Raw genomic sequence first — 25,691 nt, 5'->3', positions numbered from 1 at the left:
ATCTTTAAATATTTAATTATTTTATTCACTAAAGGTAAAAGACAAGAGTTAGGGTCCGGTTTGATCAGGTTGGGGTCAAAGCCTACCTCCGCACAGTGCCACAGTCTAACGGCTAGACAGTGTTGCGCATTGCGCACCGGTGCGGATTACAGTCATCAGTCCCCTTTTCCGGCAACGGAAAAGGCTCGTTTGCTCTCTTTCTCTCTCTCCTCGCCTTCACAGTTCACAGAAACCTCTAAAGAACTGAAAATCTTATTTCATCGCTTGGGCTGATCCTCAACTAAAGGAAGAAACTTTTGGCTGCACCGCAACTATTAAAACGAAAACCAACCCTAACCCTAACCCTAATCATGGTTGTTCGGTTGTTCTGCAAACACTAAAAACTCTCTCCGGCCATGGATTCTCACGATCAGGACTTCAAAGAAAATGGGGATTCTACTCACGACGACAACAACAATCACGTTTCTAAGAAGATAAAGCTTTCCCCCTTCATCTCCGACTCCGAAATCCGCGAAGAATTCGCGCATCACGATCCTGGAGTCGCTCGGATCAACAATGGCAGCTTTGGCAGTTGTCCCGCCTATGTCATCGCCGCTCAGAAAGAGTGGCAGCTTCGGTTTCTTCGCCAACCTGATGATTTCTACTTCAATCAGCTCCAGAAAGGGATTCTTGAATCCAGAAAAGTTATCAAAGATCTGGTAAATGCGGATGACGTCGAAGAGGTGACCATTGTCGACAACGCCACCACCGCTGCGGCGATTGTTCTCCAGCAGATTGGTTGGTCCTTCGCTGAAGGGAAGTTTCAGAAAGGAGACGCGGCCGTGATGCTTCACTATGCATACGGTGCCGTCAAGAAATCCATCCAGGCTTACGTTTCTCGTGCTGGCGGGTACGTAATTGAAGTCAACCTGCCTTTTCCCGTCAAATCTAATGAGGAAATTATCGTTGAGTTTAGAAAAGCTTTGGAGAAGGGGAAATCTAATGGTAGGAAAGTTAGGTTAGCTGTAATCGATCATATCACCTCGATGCCGTGTGTGGTAATTCCTGTCAAGGAGTTGGTTAAGCTCTGTAGGGAGGAAGGTGTTGATCAGGTGTTTGTAGATGCTGCTCATGCGATAGGTAGTGTCGAGGTTGACATGAAAGATATTGGGGCTGATTTTTACACTAGTAATTTGCACAAATGGTTTTTCTGTCCGCCTTCAGTTGCATTTCTGTACTGTAGAAGATCGTCCAAAGTTTCTGATTTGCATCATCCCGTTGTTTCCCATGAGTACGGTAACGGGTTGCCTATAGAAAGTGCTTGGATTGGGACGAGGGATTATAGCTCGCAGCTTGTTGTTCCTTCTGCCTTGGATTTTGTTAATAGGTTTGAAGGTGGTATTGAAGGAATTAGGAAAAGAAATCATGAAATTGTTATTAAGATGGGGGAAATGCTCTCGGAGGCCTGGGGGACGCTCCTTGGTTCACCCCCAGACATGTGTTCCAGCATGGTCATGGTTGGATTTCCTGCTAGTTTAGAAATATCAAGTGAAGTGGATGCTTTGAAGCTGAGGAAGCATCTTCGGGAGAGTTTTGGTATTGAAGTTCCAATATATTATCGGGTGCCAGAAGAGGGGGAACTTGAAGCGCAGAACAAAGATAATTGTATAACAGGTTATGCCCGGATTTCTCATCAGGTGTACAACACAGATGATGACTACTATAAGTTCAGGGATGCAATTAACCAGCTCATCCAGGAAGGGTTTACTTGCAAGATGCTTCCCTCTAATTGATGAGGTATGATTTCAGCTTTGTTATGGTTCTTTGATGCATTTATGTTATTTTTTTTTGACAAGTCCATTAAAATTTCATTGAAATCAATAAGGATAAGCAACTGTTACAAGCATCCCAAGGAGGAGGCGCAAGGTGCAGCTTCACTCTTGAATAAAAAACAGCACAAAAATTACAATTTCACCCAATACAACTGATCCCTAATTACCCCTTTCTTAGCTAAAGAATCAGCCAATGCATTTGCCCCCTCCCCACCCATTGTATAACCAAATTCATCTTTTTTCTGGTTCATTTTCTCTTGTAGCATCAAGTCCATGTGCCCATTTTTTCTTCCTTCTCTTCTCTCCACCTGCTTTTTATTCCTGTCTATGGTTTCATGTTTGTTAACATACTTTAAATTGGTTTGCATGATGACTTTGTTCACACGGTCACATACAGTTTTGACTTTTTTATTTTTTTAAGAAATTGAACCACGTATTGAACTGAAAGGGGGATTTTTCCTGGTTTTCATGGTTCAACCAACTGATGTAGTTTTCAGAATTTTGATACACATACAGATACAAATACATATGCATATACCATTGCAGTTAAAGCTAAGGTGGTTGCTTTGCTTATTATTTCTGGAATTGCATAAGGTTTGAGTCCCTTGTTTTGGTGCTTGGTGATATAGCCTCTGGGTCTGACCCATGGAGGTTGATGCACTATCTTAATGAGATGATAACCTTGTACGTTATGCCTTGATGAATTAACCTTGCCACTCTGATGGTCTCTTTTCCGAGAAGATCTTGTTTATATCTTTTAAACTCTGCATAGGATCCTCTCTCTCTCTCTCATATAGAGTTTATCTCTATTGATACCATGCTGCTTGTGATTTTCTGGTTTTTTTGCTGATGGTTAAGGCTCTTCTTTTTCTTCAAGGCACTAACACTGATCTTTTCCAAAAATAGCATCTTACTAGATGTTAGAAACTTAGAATGATGCAAATGGCTCTAGGATTTAGTGAAGAGGACGATAGACATCTTATTTGTTCCTTGTTTGACTTCCAATAGCCTAAGTTTTTTTTTTTCCTCTCTTGGTCAATATGCGAAGATGATGGGCATGGTTGGCTATTATATGAATCTGGAATTTCATGTTCTATCTGGGTTCCAATGTTCAGTGGTATACACATGGAACACAGATGAGACAATAACTTCTCTCTCTCTCTCTCAACAAATTCAAAAGTGGAAAAGCTCTTCTCAAAAACTCCAAAGGTAAAGCTAACCCATCAGTCATCGAGTTTAGCTCCTTGGGATCCACTTCAACTTTACATGCATTGATGTTAATGAGCTAGCCTCCACAGACCTAGGAATAGCAATGGAGCGGGGTGGCGGGCGGGACCATTTTTGTATACCTTCTCCCCGACCCCAAATAGATAAATAGGGGTGTAAACGGATCGGATCAGGCAATATCTGAATTCGAATCCAATTAAAAAAATCCAATATCCGAATTTGATTCGATATCCGGCGGTTATTGAAAACTAATATTCAAATTCGAATTCGATTAAATATTTGAATGTTCGATTCGATTCGAATTTGACCAATTAATTATTTTAGGTAATTAAAATGAATATTTTATTTATTTAAAGTATATAAATTTATAAATTATTTATACAATTTAATTATTATATATATAAATTATATAAAGCATTTAAATATTTTACACATTATATGTAAGAATTAAATAAACGATCGAATTTGGATATTTATCGAATTGAATCAGCTCATATCCAAATTCGAACCCAATTAGCTATTTGATATGAATAGGATATCCGATTTGAACTGATTATATATTTGAATTATTCGAATTCGATTCAGTTATGTTGAATCTCGAATTCGAAATCGGATTTTCGAATACCGTTGACACCCCTACACATGAACCACACCCCGTTCCCACCCTAGTGTGGCTGAAAATCCCAGCTCCATCCCCCTCCCTATGGGGACAAGGATCCCTGAATTTGCCTTCCCCCTGGGGCCATTCCTATGTGCAAAGATAGAGCCCTACTACCAAATCCAATCCGATCAAGGAGTTGTGAGTGTTCAAAGATGGAGCCCTACTACCAACTCAGTTGCATTAGCAGAAAATCCCAGGGTGAAAATCGTTGGGTTGCCATTCCATCTCTAGTCTGTCTCGAACTTTAAGAAAATAGCCCAGTTGTGTGGTGGTGTGCTCGAAGAGTTAAACTGATCAAACCTTTGAGCAGCTTCGTTCAAGCTGGTGGGGTCAAGCCAGAAAACGTCCCTCGAATGGTTGAGGTTACAGTAGATGGAACAGTCTATGAAGCTTGGATTCTTACAGCCATGGAGTCTGAGCTCTGGAAGGAAGCAGAGGGAGAAGATGATGACTTGGCATTGAGTGGCTTAGGTGGAAAAGCCTGGTTGGCGGAGGCAAGTGAATGGTTGAATACAGGAGAAGGCCAACCGTCTAAATTAAAAAAAGGAAGAATGCAACTTACTAATTTCTCCACACAAGCTGGACCATCAAAGCCTGATCGTAGGGTTGGGTTTAAATCGTATGCAGAGATAGTGTCAGATCACCATGGTGTATGCAGCAAGGAACCACCCCCCCACATGGGAAAAAGGAAAATGGTTAGTTGAACCCAAAGCTCCTTTGATTGAACTGGGGAATGTTAGAAATAAAGATGAAGCAGGCAAGCCAGGGGCTTTGAACAAACATATTGCTGAACCGGGGTCGACCAAATCCGAGGATCACTTAAGTGATCACGTGACCCACTCGGTTCCTTTTGGGGACAGTAACATGGGTCTATCATCGTCCCCAACAAAACCTTCTTCGAAGCAACAAGGATCTAAGGAACCCTGCCCAAACATTGGTGGTAAAATTTCAAAGCTCAATCATGGAGCTCTTGGGTGGAGACTGGTTCAATCAGGAACTCTACCACACCTGATAAACCAAACCCAAGGTATTGTAGAGAACCCAAAGAAGATTTGGATGGGGACAGTGACTGAGAGGACTGTCAAGGACTAGAGTTTGAAAAAAAGAAGAGTTTGCAGAGATAAACTAACCCTCAAGTATTGAAAGCATAGATTCCATAAAAGCTTGCAATTTTTTCGATGAAGATTGCTTGGGAACTGAGATTGTGTTTGAGGAACAATCTGTGGAAAGAACAGTGGAGCTAAAGGAAGCTGAGAGAGAAGAGCCCACCCCTCTTTGTGAGCCGATGCTACTGCAAGTAGAAGGAAACATTGCTATGCAAACCGTGCAAGACCAAAATCAGAATAAAAGTCTTGGGAACTTTAGTACCACCCTTGTATTAAGTGGAGGTGCACAGGAGGGACAAAAATAGGATGCTGTCAAGGTGATTTCTCAAGAGGAAGACAATCAAGAAAGGTCGGAGTCAAGGGATGCTTACGATAGAATGGAACAGGGAACTTCTAATTCCCCTTTCTCTTCAATTCCTGTTTTTTCCATTGAGTATGTTTCCTCTCTTGTTCGTGATCTTAACCCTGGGTCTTCATCTTGTCCTCTTTCTGTGGTTATAGATCCAGCTGATGTCAAAATGCCATTGTTTGCTAACTGTCCTTGTGCCACTAAGCCTGTAGCAGAGCTTTCAAGTCAAAAAGTTAGTGGTGAGTCTATTGAGAAGAGAATCTTAGAATCAAAAGGTTAGTAACCTGTCTGGTTTACTAGACAGAAGATTTCAGTAGCCCACAACAGGAAACCACAAAACTGGAAAAAGAGCTATGGGGAGAAGAAGATTTCAGTAGCCCACAACAGGAAACCACAAAACTGGAAAAAGAGAAAGGACTGACTCAAGGAGACGAGGCACCATCTGAACCTGAGAATACTAAGGTGTATTCAAGAGCAAAAAAGGGTAGGACAAAAGGAAAGAAGACTAAAAAGAAAAAGAAAAGTGAAGTGGAGAAATTGGCTACTGAGATCTCTTATGAAAAGGGGGGCAGTAAGAGGAGGGGGGAAAAGGGAAGCAAGATAGGAGGGAGGAGATTGTTAGGGTCCTTCAAAAGTTAAAGAACGAAGATCACTAGCTAGAATGTTCGGGGTTTAGGGAATGCAAAGAAGAGGAGACTGATTAGGAATGCATTACAGAAAGAGAAGCCGGATGTGGTCCTAATCCAAGAAACCAAGCTCTCAGAGATAGACAAAAGGTGGATTCAAAGCATTTGGGGAACTAGACGCTTAAATTGGGCTTTTGCACCTTCTTGGGGAGCTTCAGGAGGCTTACTAATGATGTGGAAAAATGAGGAAATGGATTGCTTGGAGGAACTCATTGGGAGTTACTCAGTCTCTATAAAATTTAAAAGAGAAAATGATGGAAAGGAGTGGGTCCTAACAAATGTGTATGGCCCCAATTCCTACAGAGAAAGAGATCAATTCTGGGAGGAGTTGAGTGCAGTTAGAGGATTGTGGGAGGGGCTTTGGTGCCTAGGGGGAGATTTCAATGTTCTTAGGTTCTCTATGGAAACAAACAACCCAAATCAGAGCATTACCCTCAGGCCTTAGCATGAGGAAATTTAGCAACTTGATTGAATCTTTTGAGCTAAAAGAACCACCTTTGTTACTTGCCGAGTTCACCTGGTCAAAATTTTCAAGCAAATACAATTTGCTCCAAGTTGGACAGGTTCTTCTTTACAGTAGATTGGGACGAATTGTGGGAAAACCTCGTATCTAAAGCTTTGCCTAGGGTGACTTCAGACCATTGCCCTATTTCTTTAGGACAAGAGGCGCTTTTTGGTGGTCCTTCCCCTTTCCGGTTCGAGAACATGTGGTTGGAAGATCCCTCTTTTAAATTAAGAGTAGAAGATTGGTGGGAAGAGGGAAGACCAAGAAATAGAAAAAAAGGGGGGGGGTCAGATTTTTGAGGACTTTGAAAACTCTGAAGGGGAAAATTAAAGATTGGAATAAGGATCACTTTGGAAGAATTGAAGAGGCTCAAGAAAGAATTTCTTCTAGGATTGAGGAGTTAGACAGAAAGGAAGCACAAAGGAACTTTAGCGAGGAGGATAGAGAAGAGCGGTGGAAGCTTAAGGTGGAGCTAGAAGAGATTTTAAGGAAGGAAGAAATTTCTTGGAGAGAAAAGTCTATATGTAAGTGGCTTTAGGAAGGAGACGGAAACACAAGATTTTTTTCACTCTCTAGCAAGTGGGATGAGAAGCAAAAGCCTCATAACAACTATGGAAGTGGATGGGGTTGAGGTCAGGAGGGAGGAGGAGATAGTCAAGGTCTTTCTTTATCACTTTAAGGGCATTTTCTCTAGAATGGAAGGGAATAGGCAAGACCTACCTGAATTGGAGTGGGATAGGGTGACTGATATCCAATCTTGGGCCTTGGAGGAAAATTTTAGTATTGAGGAAATCAAAGAGGCTGTCTTCTCCATGGAAAGATCAAAAAGCCCCTGGGCCAGATGGTTTCACCATGACTTCACCATGACATTTTTTCAAGAGTGCTGGGAGTTTCTAGAAAAGGACCTAAAGGAAGTGTTTGATGAGTTTCACCAAAATGGGGAGGTTTCACCAGGAACAAATGCCACATTCATTGTGTTAGTGCCTAAGAAAAAGGGAGCCAAAACCACAAGGGATTTTAGACCAATTAGTTTGGTGGGTAGTCTATACACAATAATTGCAAAAGTCCTTTCAAGTAGGCTAAAAAGGGTACTGTCCACAATAATCTCACAAGCTCAAGGTGCCTTTGTGGAGGGAAGGCAAATTGTTGATCAAATCTTGGTGGCAAATGAATGCGTAGCTGAAAAGAAGAAAAAAAAGAGGGAAATGCTTTGTAAATTGGACTTAGAGAAGGCTTACGATTTGGTGGACTGGCTTTCCTTCTTGAAGTTATGGAAAAATTTGGTTTAAGAGAAAGGTGGAGAAAGTGAATAAAGGGTTGCGTGGACTCAGTGCATTATTCAATTTTGATTAATGGGGCTTCTAGAGACATCTTCCTAGATAAAAGAGGTTTGAGACAAGGGGATCCTTTACCCCCCTTCCTTTTCACTTTGATTGCAGAGGTCCTAAGTAGAATGATTAGTAAGGCTGATTTGGATAATGCAATAAGGGGCTGGAGGGTGGGAAGGGCTGAGGTTGTGGTTACCCATTTACAGTTTACAGATGACTTAATGCTTTTCTGTGATGACTTTAGCCTTGAGGCCCTTGGGAACTTGAAAAGCCTTATTAGCTCCTTTGAGAGCTTGTCCAGTTTAAAGGTCAATTTGGGGAAAAGCTGTCTTGTAGGCTTGAATTTACAAGAAGAGGAAATCATTAGAATAGCAGAGGCCTTAGGTTGTGAAGTAAAAAATTGGCCCCTAGAGTACTTAGGGCTCCCCTTGGGTGGAAATCCACGTAATGAGAGTTTCTGGAAGCCTGTGGTTGAGAGATATTCCAAAAAATTGTCACTTTGGGAGAGGAGTTACATCTCGTTGGGAGGTAGGATAACCTTGACTAAAGCCACTTTGGCTAATCTTCCCATTTACTTCTTGTCTACCTTTCGTATCCCTGTCAAAATTGCTAGGCAATTAGAAAAATTAATGAGAGATTTTCTATGGGAACCGGGAGGTGATAAGAGAGACCATTTGGCGAATTGGGAACAAGTTAGTAGGCTTAAAGAGAAGGGTGGGCTTGGGCTTGGAAACTTAGTCCAAACGAATTTAGCTCTCTTAGGAAAGTGGTTACGGAGGTTTCCCCTAGAAAGTGACAGGCTCTGGCACAAGGTCATTGCTAGCATACATGGTATTTCAGACAATGGCTGGGACTCAAAGGTGGCACTTTCAACAAATTCAACATCTCCTTGGGAAGCAATTTATGAGGCCTGTCCTTTCTTCCTTAATCTCATTCGGTATGATGTGGGAAATGGCCAAAGAGTCTTGTTTTGGTAGGATCTCTGGATAGGTAAACATCCATTAAAGGTCCAATTTCCGTTGCTCTATGCACCTTCCAATTACAAATCTGAACCCATTTCTAAGTTTGTGAGATTCTCAACTTCAGGTTTAAATTGGTACTTTAGATTCAGAAGGGGTATTGGGGATTCGGAATGTGAGTCTCTCATCTCTCTTTTGGCCAAACTTGACTCCATTTTTTTTTGGATCAATTTGTTGAGGATACCAGGGTATGGTCAATCTCCCCCAATGGTCTTTTTACTTGTGCTTCCTTTTTTAGCTTCTTAACTCAGCCAGCTACCTTGGGGGCAATGTTCCTGGTGAAAGAAATTTGGAGTAAGCCAATCCCTCCTAAGATTCAGGCCTTTTGTTGGGAAGTCTTCCTTGGAAAGATAAACACTTGTGATATGCTGCAGAAAAGAAGGCCAAATAAGTGCCTCTCCCCTCATGTAAATGCAATGGTGAAACTGTTTCCCATATCTTTCTATTCTGCCCTTTTGTGCTTTGTATTTGGGAGCATCTTTGTTCCCTTTTTGGGTGCAGGTGGAATCCCCCACAGGAGGTGGTGGGCCTTTTTGACCCTAGCTTCATGAGGCAACCAAAACAAAGAGGAAGATTATTATGGAAAACAGCGAGGACTGCCTTGGTTTGGACTATTTGGTAAGAGAGAAATGGAAGAATTTTCAATGAAAAAAGCAGATCAGAGATGGAAAATTTTGAAACAATAAAGTTAAAAACTGCTCACTGGGTAAAAACTCTGGAAGACTTCTAAGTCTTCCCTTTGAATGACATCCTCAGAACTTGGAAGGAAGTGGCTATATCAGACCAAGGAAAAGAAAAGTTTTTTATGGAGTGGAGACCCCCAGAAACAAATTTCGTGAAGCTGAATTTTGATGGAAGTTTCCTTGGTAACCAAAACATAGCTGGGATAGGAGGTGTCTTCAGAGATTCAGGAGGAAAGGTGTTAGCTTTGTATTTAGGGCCTCTAGAAAATGGGGACGCACTGACTGCACAGCTAATTGGGCTCCTGCAGGGATCAAAATTTACTAGGTACTCTGGGTTCCTTAATTTGGAAGTGGAAGGGGACTCTCAAGTGGTCATTGCTTGGGCAAGATGTAGCACCCAAATCCCATGGATCTATAGGCATACTTTTAGGGAGATTGTGAGCATTGTAAGGGAGTTGAATGTTACTTTCAATTTTCCAATGGGTGAGAAGAACAGCAAATGGGATGGCAGATACTCTAGCTAAACAAGGGGCTAGGAGACCCCAATTGTTTTGAGAATGTTTGGCTTCTTCAACCTAACTTTGTGGCATGGGTAGAAGAGAAGTGGAGAGCTTTTCAGGTAGAGGGATCAGCTGGTTTAAGGGTGATGAGGAAGTTATAACTGCTCAAAGAGGAGCTGAAAGGAAGGAGACGTGGAGTGTTTGGGATTGAGGAAAGTAGAAAGAAAGAGGTATTGGAGAAGCTGGCCAGGCTGGAGAGGCTGGAGGAGGAAGAAGAAATCTACCCAAGAGAGGCTAGAATGGAGAAGGAAGGCCTGGAAAGAGAGTTAGAGAGACTGCTTGTGAGAGAAGAGGTGAGTTGGAGGCAGAAGCAAGGGCATTATGGTTAAAAGAGGGAGATAGAAATACAACCTTCTTCCTCAAAACCCTTCGATCTTTTAGTTTCTGTAGTAAAACATTAAAACAAAGTATAATTGATTTATATAGCACATAATAAAATGTATTAACACATACATTAATATGATACAACAATATAAATGATATTATAAAAGGTGCCCGCCTTGTCATTTTTGTCGCCTAGGCGGGCGCTTAGTTGCCTAGGTGGGTGCCTAGTTGCTAGAAGTCAAGGCGTTTGGGCGAGGCACCAAGCCAAGGGCACCTAGTCGCCTGACAACTATGATGCAACCCTTATAAAATTTTTGCCAAAGTGTTACCAAATAGGCTGAGAAAAGTGCTTCATGAAGTAGTAGGGGAAACTCAAATGGCCTTTGTGGAGGGAAGACAAATTCTAGATGGGGTGATGGTGGCAAGTGAGTGCATAGACTCTAGATTGAGAAGTGGAAGACTTGGTCTAGTGTGCAAATTAGATATAGAGAAGGCTTATGATCATGTGGAGTGGGGATTCCTGGAAGAAATTCAATGGCTGATGGGATTTGGAGAGAAATGGAGGAGTTGGATGTATGGGTAGATCTCATCTGTGTCATTTTCAGTGATCTTTAATGGGGTTTCATCGGAGTTTTTTTCAAATCTCTAGGGGGCTGAGACAAGGGGACCCTTCGTCCCCATTTTTGTTTGTGCTGGTAATGGAAACTCACTCTAAATCTGTTGTTAAGAAGGGGAGTTCAATAGGGCTGGTTAGAAGGTTTCAGTGTTGGGTCAGAGGGGCCAAGCATTTCCCATTTAGAATTTGTAAGACAATACTCTTATTTTCCTAAATGTGGAGGAGGATCGAGTTCTGAATTTAAGAGCAATACTAGTCAATTTTAAGTTGCTAACAGGTATGAAGGTGAATTTGGAGAAGAACACTCTATTTGGAGTTGGAGAGATTAGCCAGGAAGAGATGTCTTAATTTGCAGCAACCTTAGATTGCTGGATAGAGGAGCTTCCCTTTTCCTACTTAGTCCTCCCAGTTGGGGCTAGACCTGTTCATGGGCCGGGCTTTCACTCTGTATTAACAGAATTTTCTAATGCCTGAGCCCGGCCCTCATAAAAGCCCGAAGCCCGGGCCTGGGCCCGAGCCCGAAATTTAGCCCATACTGTTAGCGGCTGAATAGAGAGAGAGAGAGAGAGAGAGAGAGAGAGAGAGAGATTATAAAGAAAAGAATAAAAAATGTATATATTAAATTATAAATATATATTTTAATAAATATTATATTATTTATATATTTTATATAATATATAAAATACATATTATATATTTTATAAAATATATAATGCTGAGTCGGGACGGGCTGGGCTCGAGCCGGGCTTTTTTGACAAATACCGAGCCCGGCCCGAAACACAGTCGGGCTTACTATGTTAGGCTCGAGGTCAGGCCCGCGGGCCTAATTACATGACCAAGCCCGACCGGGGTGCGGGCCGGGCTGAGCCGGGCCATCGGGCTACCCGGCCCATGAACAAGTCTAGTTGGGGCCAAATATGGGTCAGCAAGTACATGGAAACCCCTTATAGAGAGGGTGGGCTGGGTCTGGAGAAGTGGAAAGCAAGATATCTCTCATTTGGGGGCAGAATTACCCTCATAAAAAGTGTGCTCTCGAGTCTGCTCACTTACTACCTTCCACTGCTAAGAATACCAACTACTGTTGCCAACAAGATTGAAAAACTTCAAATGGGAAGGGGCAAAGAGATCAAGGAAGTTTCACCTAGTTAAGTGGGAGAAGGTATGCAGACCGAAAGCTCTAGGGGGTTTGGGGCTCAGAATAAGGATTTTCAACAAAGCTCTCATGGGGAAGTGGCTATGGAGGTTTGGGCTAGAATAAAGAAAGGGAGAGAGGGTCAGTAAATTGTTGGAAGAAGTCTAGACCATTGATGAAGAGGATAAGGAAAAGAAAAAGTCTTTATCAAGAGTCTATATTAGGAAACAAAAATATAGAACCAGACCTTTGCAAGAGGATGCAGGATCAGATGAAGCGAATGGAGCATGGGTACAGAGGAGGAAGATGTAGCCATAGATGATACTCACGAAGTAGAGAAATCTGTAGATGTGAAAAGGGTGCTCAACACTAGGGTGAAGGTCAGTAAATTGTTGGGTTTATTCTTCTTGGGGGGGGGGGGGGGGATTTCGCAAAGGAAGCTTTTAGGGAGGTGGAAGAGAATAGATTCCAGACAAAAGAGAAGATTGAGGGGGCGGCTGATTCTGGTTCAGGGACCACTAAGGAAATTGGAAGCTTAATTATAGTTGGAGATGTAGAGGAGGGGAGTTGTAGAGAAGACCTAAGTGCTGAACAATTGTTTGAGAAATTACCATATTTGAGTTAGAAAGAATAAATGCTCAAAGGGAGGTTTCTACGAGGGTGGAGAAATGTTCTAATGCAGTAAGAAGATTTAGAAAACAGAAAACCAATCAAAAGAGACAAGTTTCAAATGTTTTTGCCAGATTGAAGCTGGGAGTATATGGACCGGATTAAAAAAGAAAGTTACCCAGATGAGACGAGATTTTTATATTAGACAGTGGGCATGATGAGAAAATGGATAAAGTTCAAGTTGAGCTTTTCATCAGTTGGATTGTTTGGTTTCAGGATGCTTTTCGTATGTATCTTTGGCAGGATTTGGGTTTATGGGATATTCAATCTATTGTGTGTTTTTGGATATGGGTTGTTTCTTAAGGTGCTTTGGTATGTCTATAGTTTTTTCCCCCTGTTTTTAGGGTCTTTGTTAGGGCGGGTCTGTTGTTTTTTTGGGTCTGCTATTGATGGGTGATTCCTTATCACCCTGTTGTAATCTCCTTTTCCTTTTTTTATTTTTTTCTCTAATAAACATAGTTTTCAAGGCGCCAAGGTGAGGCTAGGCGACAGGGGGTCTAGGCTATGGATTTTTTTAAGTAAAAACATGTATCCTAGGGTAGTTCCCTAGGTTCCATAATCGTATTTCCTTAATAAATATCCATAATTTTCATAAGAAAAGTATGTACTTCAGGTTAAAGTATAGAAAATCAACATATTCCAACATATTCATGAGAAGAAAAATAAGAAAGAAAAGAAAATTCAAAAAATATAGGGGCTGGACCCTATTTCTGTCATAGGAAAAGAAGAAAAGAAGAAGAAGAAGACGAAGTCTATAAGGGCTCAATATAGTGTTTAGCAATGTTTGTGTTGATTAAACCCTAACAAATAAGAAAATAATAAAAAGAAATTAGTATATAAACACACAAAATGAATATTTTAGTTTAAAAATGTCTATTTCATAATTCCTCAAAAAATTAAGAATATAAAAGTTTTTTATAACATGCTATAGAAAACTGCTTGGCTATTAGGTGAGGCGAGAGAAGAAGAACATGTGTTGATTGGACAAAGTCTATGAGGGTTCAATACAGTGTTTAGCAATGTTTGTGTTGATTAAACCCTAACAAATAAGAAAATAATAAAAAGAAATTAGTGTATAAACACACAAAATAAATATTTTAGTTTAAAAATGTCTATTTTATAATTATAACCTCAAAAAATTAAGAATATAAAAGTTTTTTTATAACACGCTATAGAAAACTGCTTGGCTATTAGGCGAGACGAGCCTCCAAGGGCGCCTTGTCGCCTTGACAAACTATGCTGCTAATAAAGTTTATTTTTATTTATCTTCAAAAAAAAAAGAAAGGGAGTCTTTATGGAGAAGGGTGGTGGTAGGGAAGTATGGGGTGGTGAGATTTGGGTGGGAGTCGAGGGAGGTCTCAAATTCCTTTGGGGTGAGTGTTTGGAAGGGAATAATGAACTTTAATCAGGATTTCAGAGGCATGGTAAGTTTTAAAGTGGGTGTTGGTTCTAGAGTGAGGTTTTGAGAGGATGATTGGAGTGGGGTAGGGAAGTTGTGTGAAATTTGTCCAAGACTGTATAGACTGGCTGATCATCAGGTCTTGGTAGTCCAGCTATGATGTTAGAGATGCTAAGGTGATCTGGAGCCCTAGGTTCAGAAGATCACTTCTTGATCAAGAGTTGGAGGAATGCATCTTTATGCTGGACAAAAGTCCTATATCTCTACAACCACTGAAGATGGACTGTGGTGGAAGGAGTGCGGAAATGGAAAGTTCACAGTGAAGTCTTTCTACATGGCTCTCATCAAGGAGGATGTATCTACTGATCAGTTAGGTGGGATTTGGGGAAACCCAGTTCCTCTGAGAGTAGAAGCATTTGCTTGGCTGGTTGCACTGGACAGTGTTCTCACAGCAGATCACCTGAAAAGTAGAGGATTTAGTCTTGCTGGCTCGTGTTACCTGTGCAAATCTGAAGAGGAAACTGCTTTCCACCTGTTTTTCACTTTGCCAAGTAGCAAAGTTTATTTGGAGATTCTATTTGTTCCTGTTTGGGGTACCCATTTTCCAACCTTCCTCAGCAGCTGAAATCTTCTCTGGTTGGCCAAGATTCAGAGGAAGCAGGAGAGCAAAAATTGTTTGGAGCTGCATCCCCTTTGCAGTGTGCTGGTCTCTGTGGTGGGAGAGGATCAGGAGGCTATTTGAAGGAAAGAAAAAAGAAATATTGAAGTGCTTGTGGTTTCAGTCGGCAAACTTATTACTAATTGGGTTCTTCCCCTTCAAGAGTTTGAGCAATTCAGCTATTCAGATTTTGCAGAAAATTTTTGGGACATTCTTGAGATGCAAGCTTGTAATGTGCACCATTTCAGTCTTGACTGAAGTGTGTTTTTGATGATTGCTTGTAATGGGGTGTCATCTTGACACTTAAATAGAATGTACTTGTTTTTATTTTAATAAAATTTTCTTAATTACCTTTCATAGAAAATATTAATTAAAAATGCAAACATTAATTTTAAACTAAATGTCTTAAAAAATTTATTAGCTCAAATTAAAATACATCAGCATAACACATAAAACATATGCAATCATGTCAAACTTTAAATCTCTTTATTTCTTTCTCAATCGCATTATTTCAAATAGCTAATGTATAATTCTACAAGCTGCCTTCGTACCAAGCCCCTTGAGTCAAGGCCAAGCAAGTCAATATTAGGATCTTAAATTCTTAATCTGTACAAAAATGGTTTTATAATTTTAATTATAGTTCACTGTTCTTTTAAAAAATGTAGTGTATTAAGAAGAATGAATGGGCAACATGGGGTCTGGGGGAGGAGCCCCTGGCCCAGCCACCATGCTTCAAAAAGGCACAAAATTTAAGTATTTAACCGAGGCACATGCCTGAGCTGAGGCACAAGGTGCATGTTTTTTCAAACGGGTGTACCTTTTAAACCACTGCAAGACCTCTTGCTTGCCATTTCCACAGAAGCAACCCAACCCAACTATGGATGTCTCGTATCTGGTGATTGAGTGATATTCAGCTTACTCTCCTTAGAAGCACATGGTGCATTGATGAGGAGCACAATCTGTCATGGCTTTTTCTTTGGATTAGATCACACATGTTTATTCTGCCCAAGCAAGGCTCCCACATGAAAAATGACACTCCTGAGGGAATAGTGAGATGTCAAATCTTCTTAAATGGGGACCCTGCAGATTTTAGAATCTGAAAAAAGTGCTCTAAAGGAGTTAGATGAGATCTTCACAACAGGGTGGATGCTCCAAATACATGGTCAAGGGATGAAGGGGAAATGTAAATCTCTCTCAAGGAGTCAAGGAGGTCCACAATTTCAGAAAACCCAGCTTCCCCAAGGGGTCTTCTAAGGCTAAGGTTTCATGAGGTCCTTTGGGTTAAGTGATAAGGCAAGAGGAGATAGTGGCTTCCTGGTTCAAGGTAAGATTATGAGGGTAAGTTTCAACGATAGGTCTCTCACCCCACCAAAGGTCAGTCCAAAACTAAATTGTGTCCCCATTCCCCACTTTGTATCTAGTGAAAGCAAGACTAGGGGCGATCCCTGGGCCAGGCTGGGCTTAGCACCTATGGAAAGGGCTATAGTCTGGTCCGCGCTGAACCCTGGGCCTCAATATGTGCCTGGGTCTAGGCCAGGATTTGGGCTAAGTCATCTAGTATAATGACATATGATAGATGCATAAAATATATGCTATAAAAATCTATGATGCTGGAAAGGTATGATACCGGGAGATCTTTGACCAATCAACCCTCATCCTGGTGATTTTTGATGAATACTTGATTGGTTACCACTTTTATGATACTGCTTGATTGTTACAAAATTTTCTGGGCCAGTCTAGGCTGAAAATGATCACCCCTACAATAAACAGATCATAAATAGAGTTAATTAATACCTTTCCAGGGGTTTGTAGCTCTGACCTTGTTCAAGTGGACTTTACTATCCCAACCATTCACAGCCCTTCTATACTTGCCATTGATGAACAAATTATATAGTGGTTGGAGTAATCTCTCTCTCTCTCTCTCTTGTTGGAGTAATTTATCCCTAAGATTTTTTTTTTTCAAATTGTTCTAAAGCTGTTAGCATCCTAAATTGTTTTTGCTGTTGCTTAACATTGCTTAAAAATGTTGTTTACCATCTTGGGTGTCTATGTATTGTAACTAATTTCAAAGAAAGAAAATTTCCCCATACAAATATTAAAAACTAGCTAGGCTTCTTCCAATGAATTTTGCTTTTTTTCTTGGATAAATTCCCACAGGATAAGGAAATTCTGGAAACAAGATGAATGTGTTCACGTAGATCCTGCCTATATTACTTGGTCTTTGCTCAAGTTTAGTGATTAGCTTGTATAAGATTATTGCTAAGGTTCTCTCCGTGAGGCTAAAAACAGTTCTTCCAGTCTTAATCAGTCAGCATCAAGGGGCTTTTGAAAGCTTTTGCAAGATTGAGAGGAAGTGTGTTTGGTGTGGGGCCTGCCAAAAAGGTGAAGAAAATAAAAAAATGTTAACAAGAGAGGGTGTAAGCTTGCAGTAGTAGATTCTTCAAAAGCCAAGTAACCAAGTCCAAGTTTGATGCGGGGGTTGGAAGTGGTTGAAATTGCTGTTTGAGGTTCAGTTTTGTAGGATGGTACTACTAGTTTGAGAAGCGGGTTGGTGGTGCATTAGGGGGATCGGGCTTGAAGTCTGTTTTTCATTGTTTTATTCATTTTAAGGTGTGGAGTAGCTCTCCTGACCAGCTTTTGAAAATTTTAACTTCTGGAAATACCTTGCCACCATCATTACCGTCTGGCTGTTTGGCAAGTCTTTCTAGGTATATCTTTCAACAGCCCAATAGATGAGAAGACACACTGAGCTTTTGCGGTCTTGTCTTTAAAGACCAAGACTGTTTGGTTTGCATCATGGTCTACCGGGCTGTTAAAAATGGCTAGGAAGGCTATTTCAGTGCAGAAAGACCAAAAGCTTAGCTTCCCGATTTTTGGCTTTTTTGGTCTTTCCATTTACTCATCTTCAGGTCTTTTGGTCTACACAATACCAAATGGGAAAAGACCATTTTTTTGGTCTGTTGAGCTTCCTGCAGACTGAAAAATGCGTCAATACCATCCAATTAACAGTGTTCTTTGAGTCCCCTTCTATAGCTAGGGGAGACAGGCCTGTTTGGTATTTCTTAACTCCATTAAGAAAGTCCTATGGGCCCACTGCAACCCCTATGGGCCCACTGCAAGCCCAACAAATATTCCCATCCCTCTTGAAGAAGACACCACCTATACCTGCCTTCCTAAGGTTACCAAGAGAACTATCATTGAACTTGAGTCTAAAGCCAGTTTCTGTCTGATGGGCCAGTTAGAGATCTGGCTACTGGTGGAGAATTTAATCTCCTGGAGGCTCTTTTTGAGGTCTCCAAGAGATGCCTTGGAAAGCTTCATAGGTAAGGACCTGTGGATTGCTAATAGAGGATACATACATACTTACCAACTCTTCAATGGAACTGGCTTTGTTTTCAAAATTTTCTTGTATTCCTTTCTTCCCACAAACCCCACATCACAGCAGGAGTTGCTGTTTTCCAGTAGATTTTCCTTATCTTTCAAGTCCTTTCCTTTTGCCATTGCAGAAAGAGGTCAACAATATGCTCTGGGGCAGCTCACCTCTAACCAATCTCATTAATTGACAGCAAGAGTCTGACTATAAAATTCAAGCATGAAGGTGGAATGGTGTGATCTACCATGTCTGTGGCTCAAAAGGCTTGTTGGGTAGCTCTGTTTCATGATATTTACATTTTCCAAGGTTATGTGCCATATCAACATGTGGAAGTTGAAAGATGGATCTAGGGCTGTCAATGGGTCGGGTCAGACCCAATAGACCCGATGGAACTGAACCGATTGGGGTGGTTCTGGTTCCAGAACTTGTCCCGATGGGCCGGTTCCGGTTCTTAAAAAAAGTTCCCGATTATTATTGGGTCGGAACCGGGTCCACCTTGTCCCGAACCGATTTGGACCCGACCCGACCTATATATATAGTTATTATTGTTTTTCATCAGTTTCCTTTTTAGCAGGTTTTTTTATTATTTTTAGCAGGGTTTTTGTTGCATTTTAGGTTTTTATAGGGTTTTTATTGCATTTTTTAGCAGGGGTATTATTAGCATACATATCAAAACTGGGTCCATCGGGTTGAACCCAATTGTCCCAAGAACCGATCGGTTTAGTTCTAGGTCCAGAATTGCAGAGCCTATAGGGTCTGGGTCGGTTCCGGGTTCGGTTCTACCTGGCTCCGACCCAGAACTGATCTGTTGACATGTCATTTAGATGAATTGTTGTTTCAATTTATCCCTTTGGCTCAGTTTGGAAGGAGTACAAATACAAACATGTAGAGTGCAAAACCTTGTATTTGTACTGTACACGTTTGTATTTGTACTCTTTTCAAACTGAGCCTTTAGGAAGTCTCATTTCATTGTAAAAAGGGTGGAAAGTTTTCACAATTTGAAACAATTAATTCAATTTGTGTTGTTCTTTTTGGGGTCAAAACTTTGTTCTCTATACATTTTATAGAGAAATTAACCCATCCTCAGTTTTTGTGCATCATCTATGATTCCAAGCTACCTCAGACACAGATTCGGGAAATGGGGATGTGGCTCTTTATTTTATAAAATCCTGGACATGAATACTGGTACGGGTATCCAATGTAATATGCTTATTTAACATATACAGTTTTTTTAGTACATCTAGAATCCATGCAGTATCTAGTATTGTATCCGAAACTGGTACACTAGTAGGTGCATGGATCCAGGTATCATTTCTTTGATCTTTTGTGTTGCCCATTGTAGGCAGGTTCAAAGTATCTCGTATGTATCTTTTGGTCTCGATATACCTATTTACAGGTGTTTTGGGACCCCCATTTATTTCAATAAAAAAAGACCTAAAAAAGCATTTCCAGAAATCAAGTTTTGAAAAAAAAAAACTAAAAAAAAAACATTATGCGGTTAGTTTTTAGTACTGATACGCCCCTGCCAATACACGGGTGTGTCGATATTTTTAACCTTGATTGTAGCTTTCCAAGTGAGGAGTTGGAACGTTTTGTGTGCTTGATATCTGTCTTTAGAGTTCAAATTATCTAAGTTTCCCATTTCTAAGTGAAAATGTTGGGAGAAGAAAAGGATTTCGTTGAAATAGAGACTTGACTTTTGCGATGCAATGTTTTTCTACTCCATAATGTTGTGCCACAGTGGAGTAGCAACTATTTTAGATGAAAATCGAGGTCTTAAGAATGGGCAGTGTCTTGGAGTGATGTTGGATGTTTTGTCATAAATTCTTGTATAGTTGCATCTTGCATTGGAGCCAGAATGTTGTTTTTGTGCTTATCAAACACTGAACTTATTGACCTTGTAAACACTGAACTTGTAAACACCGACTCAGGGATTCTTCTCAAACTAACGGTTTTCAGCTGTTCTGCAGCTTGATAGAGATGGAGGTGCTACAGCCATCTATCGCGAATAATGGTCCCCCTTCTTTGGATTAAGTTATTCTCATGGCTTGTAATTTCCTAGGACCTATGATTTTGGAAACCACTCTCGCAAGCCAAAGTGCAATTCGTTGTATTCAGTCCAAGGGACATAGCGAGTGTCTTTTAGTTCGGTGATCTTAGACATGCGACGGGCTTATAATTTTTTTACAAATAAAATAAACGTTGGCATGCTCTCTCTCTCTCAATTTACTCATGTTCCATGAAAATTAAACTATTTCTACGTTGCTCCGTTGTTATATTTCCAATTAATTTCTACTCATTCGTTTCCTAGCAAGTTCTACTTATTATGAACCATGATTGAGGGGTGGTATTAATTCAGATTCTCATTAAGGTAAATAAGTAATCTATATCAATCTCAATTTTGACGTTGTAATCCATATAAATATATAGTGTAACGAATTATTTAACTTGTATCACTAAGCTTGAAGCTGCGTTTGAGAACGTTCTTGAGAGAGAGAGAGAGTACTAAATGGATTGATTTGTCAGCCCTAAAGAGTAAAGACGTTTTCAGCAGCCAAGGTTGAACCTGCAAAACCACAAATTACAACCGTCTATCCAACTGAACTTAGGGCTTGGAGCATGGGGTGCAAATTGGGTACCAGAGCTGTTGAACACCCAACCCTAGGGGTCAGGTTGATTTTGGGTTGGCCCGACTTCTCGATAAAGTTCAACTTCTATTTTCTTTTATTTTTAGTAAAAAAGAAGGTTAAGGTCAATTAAGTTTTAACATTGTATTTATGATAGGGATGTAAGGGCACAGTTGTCAACTTATGATAGGGATGTGAGTTAGGTGCTCGATTTAAAGATTTCATCACTCTTATAAAATAATAAATATTTCATACTAACCTGAGGCCGCCCAAGTTGCACCCTTAAGTTATCATGACTTAAAAAACTTGTGCCCTTAATATTAAATTTATTGACATACATATCAATACATCTATACTATGGTAATTTGTATCTTCATCTTTGCTTGTGCACGTGTATAGTACATGTAAGCTACACTTAAAATTGATACTAGAAGAATTTTTACCAATCAGACCTCTCCAGTGAATTTTGATTTTTCCAAATTTTTAATATCAGATGATTGGTTATCGGTTTTTAGGTATTATGATTTTTTTTTTTTGTCGGGTGGGGGTGGGGTGGGGTGTAAATTAGAAACACCCACCCTGTTCGTACTTCTTAGGGGGGTAGCGAAAGCGCCCCAAGCCTTATTTTGCGACAAAAAGGCAATGTATTTCTGGATTCAATCCATTGCCAGTAGGGGTGGATTCGAGTTGAGCCGAGCCGAATAGTATTAGGTCCGAGCTCGGCTCGAGACTATTCTACAAGGCTCAAGCTCGAGCTCGGTTCGAGTCAGAACCTTGAGTTCAAGCTTGGCTCGAGTCAAAAGTTCATAAGCTTGAGTTCGGTTCGGCTCGGCTCATTCTATATTTTATAAAAATATTTATTATATATTTTATTACAAAAATAAAAATTATATATATATATAATTATTTTATATTTAAAAATTAAAAATTATAATAATTTTATTATATATATATATATATATTATATTTGAACCGGCTCGTGAGTCTCACGAGTCGAGTTCTAGTAGGCTCGAGCTTGAACTCGGCTGAAACCGAGCCGAGCCGAACTTGAGCAGCTTGTGAAAAGCTCGACTCGTTGCCACCCCTAATTGGTTCAGTTAATGTGACTCATGCCCTCTATAGGGAAGTGCTACTAAACAATCAAGAAGTGGTTGATCTTAAGAAATCATGCTTTACAATGGGTATTTTCATAGTTTTTGGCGTTATCGTTGTTAGTCCATAGGATCTAAAGGGGGCGGGGGTAACTGCAAGGGCAAATTGATGAAAATCTAGAAGTACAAGGGGGTCTTTGTTGCAAAACAAATGTTAAAAGCATATGTACTGAAGTAGACACAAATTTGGTAAAAAATGCAATGCAAAATTGGTTTGATTTTTCATTGATAAAATTTGTATTGTGTTTGGTTGTGATGGTATAAACACAAACTCCAAGACTGAAAGTTACCTATTTTACTTTTATTTTCATTACAAAGAGAAAGAGGTATTCTTACCAAATAATTGCAAATCAAACTGGAGTGCAAATTTGACTTAACTCTTCTTTTGAACTCTTATCAAACGCAGCCGTAAATTGGGAGCCTCGGGCTGTTGGACTAGATTGACCGAGAAGAGTGTGTTTTTGATCGAGTCAAAAGTGGGCTTCAGGGAATTTGTCCTCGACTCGAGTATTTAACATCTGCTGAGTGGTAAGATACCAATGAAGCACATTAAAAAACAGTTCGTGTAATGTTAATGAATTTTATTTCCATTCGGAATGGAATGCTGCGAAGATGGGTTGTAAGAGGAAGAGCTTAAGTGAAAAACAACTCCTAAAATGCAAGGAAATTGAAGAAATAATCAGTGAAATTTTACCCAAAAGAAAGAACATGAAAGAGGAAAAGTTGCACAAATTCAAAGGACTACATAATGAACAAGTAATTCATTTGATTACTTAATTTGTTTAGGGTAATTTACATTCGGGTTGCAAGACCAAGATCCTTTCTCTCTTCCCCAAAGAAATTTGCCACAACCATACCCACATCCTCCAGGCCTACACCAATGCACAAAGGATTGCTTGGACGCCCATCATCCACTTCCTCTGTGCCTAATTGATTAAAAACCCTTATATTAGGACCTTCCCTGCATTTGCCCATGCACTTGCAGCCAACAACAACACCTTCGACACCAACCCTCTTTCCAAATTCTTCCAACAGCATCTCTGCACCCATTTTCTTGCACTTACCACCCATGCAAACTTCAATTCTCTCGGTTGATGCCTCCCCAACAACTACCGGCTTACTTCGGCGGTAATCATTACTGCTAACTTTGCTACAACCACCACTATCCTTTTGGTTGCAGCATCCTTGCCTGCTGCAAGTTTGTATGCTGCAGTCTTCAATCTTCTCTATTCCCTCTGCTCTATTTTCCTGAATCAGCAAACTTGGGGTAGTTAACACTGCACTTGTGTCCTGTTTTGACGCATCTAGTTTTGTTTCTACGAGAGCTCTGTCTCTCAGGCGGCTCATCTTCATGCTAACAACTTCTCCACATTCGATGTCACTTGATTCTGAAGAACTCCCAGAAGATTCGCATTGGGCCCTGGTTTTGGTTTTCATCTGTGTGGCTTTTAGCCTGGCTTTCTCTTGCTTCCGTTTTTTCTTCATCTCTTTCTCTTTGGCTCTTAATTGTTGTAGTTGTGCCAATAAAACCTCTGCTGCTTCCTTCATAATAAAAACAAATATACTTGATTATAGTTTTCATTTTTTTTGGTTAAACCTCTATTAATTTTCATAAAACCAAACCATCTTACACCCATAATAACATTATAGTTCAAAATCAGAGACAATTTCTCTTATGTCCTTGAAATCAACTTCCCACCAAAGGCTTTCACCCAATAATAAATAAAACACAAGGTGGGAAAGAAGGAAAAAATTGTCTTTAAAATTCCACAAAATATTGGTTTCTGTCCAATGCACCAACAAATATGGATATACTGAGCTGGGAATTCAGGTAAACAAATTTTCTTTAGAATTTTCTAAGAATGAAAATTCAATCTGTTTGTAGGCTTACAGCTGATACTTGACAAAATTGATCAAAATGTCGACTAATCCATCTCAGGAATTTTGGCGAAAGGTATTCTTCTTATGTATAAATAGACGTAAATAATCTAAACAATAATTAGAAATAAAATAGCTTAATTTTATCGGTGAAATTTTCACTTCTTCATTGGCACAACAGGATTTATTTCAAATATTGAAAATAAGATAACAAAATCCAAAGTTCGGCATTCAAAACAAAATTTCATTTTTCAAAGTTTAGGAGTGAGGATGAAAACAACTGAAGAGGCTATATTTATAATCTACAGCTCAATTCATTTGATACCATCCTCATCCCCACTAATGGTAAGAAACCATAACAGGGGAAATTCAAATGACAGTGTTGAAAGAAACACACGAAAGAAGCTGTAATCCGGAATCTTACCGTGATCATTTTCCCGTTATCTTCTGTAACAATACCATTTCCAACCTCCAAACCAAAACCCGTTCCAGAAAACATCAACAAGTCCCTCGACAATTCTTTGAGCAATTTTGATTTCTTCATTGTTGCCATTTCTGAACTTTTCTCCTTCTTGTTCCCGCCTGATCTCGGTGATACATAATACTGCAAATGACCATCATTGGAAAACCCAGAAACCGAATAGGCTGAAAGCCTTCTAGCTCTCTGAAAAACCTTGGCATCTCGAGAACCAGGAAAACGGAGGTTGCCGGAGAACGAACTTCCGGCATCTGCGCACAGACCAGAGGTGGAGGATGATATTAAAGACTGGTTATCAAATCCAGCGCCAGACAAGCATGGAACCTGCCGGAGGAGAACGCCGGAGAGTTCCATTGCTTGGACTCGACGCCGGGAAATTTTCTACGAGAACCGCTGATTTTTCAAAACGGTTTTTATATCGGAGAAAACGCATGGGGAGGGGCAACGAACAATGGTATACGTGGCATCTTGGTATTGGTTGTGTGCAAGTGGATCCGATGTGGAGGGGAGCTGCTGTCTGGCACCTGGAGACCTGTGACCAGATTCGGTCTTCCACACTTGTTGCATTTCCGACATGCGTTTTTGTTATGCAGCCACCGTTGGATATATCTATGAAGTATCGCACGGCTTTAATCAAGCCACGTAGGTCCAAGTCATCTGCCACGTGAACAACCGCAACCGTGTTTTTCGTCCGAGTAGAGTTACATCTTTCTAAAGATCGATAATACCCTTACACTTTTCGTAATAGGACAAATGTGTCCCTATCGAAACAAAATAAACAATGAACAATCGATTGTCTTCTTCTAACTCCAACTTGCTTTGAGCTTTCGTACGAAAAAACAGAAAAAAGGTTTGCTTCTTCTTTGGGCAAATTTCTTAGAGTAAATTGACTAGTTTTACCTTTATTGTTTGCATATTATCTATTTTCTTTTTTTTTTTTTTTACAATTCATATTATCGTTAATCAGTAATGAAAAATGAAATACCAAATTTATCCTTCAATATTCTTCAAAATTTCAAGATAAATGAGAGAATTCTTGGGTGCAAACTCACTCTTATCCTTTTAAGTCTGGTACAGCTCTGGTATCACAGTTCTGAATGCCTACAAACGGACTCACCTGGGCGAGCGATTTTGACAGGTTAAGAGAACCCGAAAATCTTGCAACTTTCAGCATTTGATCCATTAAAGTCTGGGTACAGCCAGTAAACTCACACTTGATTTTTTAAGTCTGGTATAGCTCTGTATGCCAACAAATAGATTCACTTGGACGAATTTATTACTAAATCGTAGGGATAGTAAGAATACAGCTAGTCAATTCATTAAATCATAAGGATATTTTAAGAAATTTGTCCGTTACCACCGACCACTAAATTTTCTATTTTTTGGTTGTTAATTTTTAGATAAATTACCCTGTATTTTAGTGGTAATGATACTTGAACCCCTAAACTTTA

At 40.1% G+C, this 25,691-nt stretch overlaps 2 protein-coding genes across 3 annotated transcripts; one reads left to right on the top strand and one right to left on the bottom strand.

Moving 5' to 3' along the window:
* The first annotated feature begins 57 nt into the window (after positions 1-57).
* On the top strand, positions 58-20,331 carry LOC104607171 (L-cysteine desulfhydrase-like). 2 transcript variants are annotated; one of them, XM_010272732.3, is made up of 2 exons: positions 58-1,776; positions 20,077-20,331. In XM_010272732.3, exon 1 carries the CDS (start codon positions 396-398, stop codon positions 1,770-1,772), a length of 1,377 nt encoding a protein of 458 aa, XP_010271034.1. In that variant the 5' UTR covers positions 58-395; the 3' UTR covers positions 1,773-1,776; positions 20,077-20,331. The 2 variants fall into 2 exon arrangements, with proteins under 2 accessions (XP_010271034.1, XP_010271035.1); XM_010272733.3 differs by having other exon boundaries at positions 64-1,776; positions 20,066-20,331.
* Positions 20,332-22,551: 2,220 nt separating this feature from the next.
* On the bottom strand, positions 22,552-24,638 carry LOC104607169 (diacylglycerol O-acyltransferase 3-like). Its single transcript, XM_010272731.3, has 2 exons — positions 24,187-24,638; positions 22,552-23,426 (listed from the first exon to the last, which is right to left on the bottom strand). Exons 1-2 carry the CDS (start codon positions 24,592-24,594, stop codon positions 22,677-22,679), a joined length of 1,158 nt encoding a protein of 385 aa, XP_010271033.1. The 5' UTR covers positions 24,595-24,638; the 3' UTR covers positions 22,552-22,676.
* Between the last annotated feature and the right edge of the window lie 1,053 nt (positions 24,639-25,691).

The sequence above is a fragment of the Nelumbo nucifera genome, chromosome 3, assembly GCF_055504915.1.
Source record: "Nelumbo nucifera cultivar China Antique chromosome 3, China Antique-T2T, whole genome shotgun sequence".
Lineage (NCBI taxonomy): Eukaryota > Viridiplantae > Streptophyta > Magnoliopsida > Proteales > Nelumbonaceae > Nelumbo > Nelumbo nucifera.
This window is presented reverse-complemented; position numbering and strand designations above follow the sequence as displayed.

Coding starts and splice junctions, on each gene's coding strand:
- LOC104607169 (XM_010272731.3), bottom strand. CDS start 24,594: ATGGAACTCTCCGGCGTTCTCCTCCGGCAGGTTCCATGCTTGTCTGGC. Junction 23,427..24,186: donor ATAACGGGAAAATGATCACG/GTAAGATTCCGG, acceptor TTTATTATGAAG/GAAGCAGCAGAGGTTTTATT.
- LOC104607171 (XM_010272732.3), top strand. CDS start 396: ATGGATTCTCACGATCAGGACTTCAAAGAAAATGGGGATTCTACTCAC.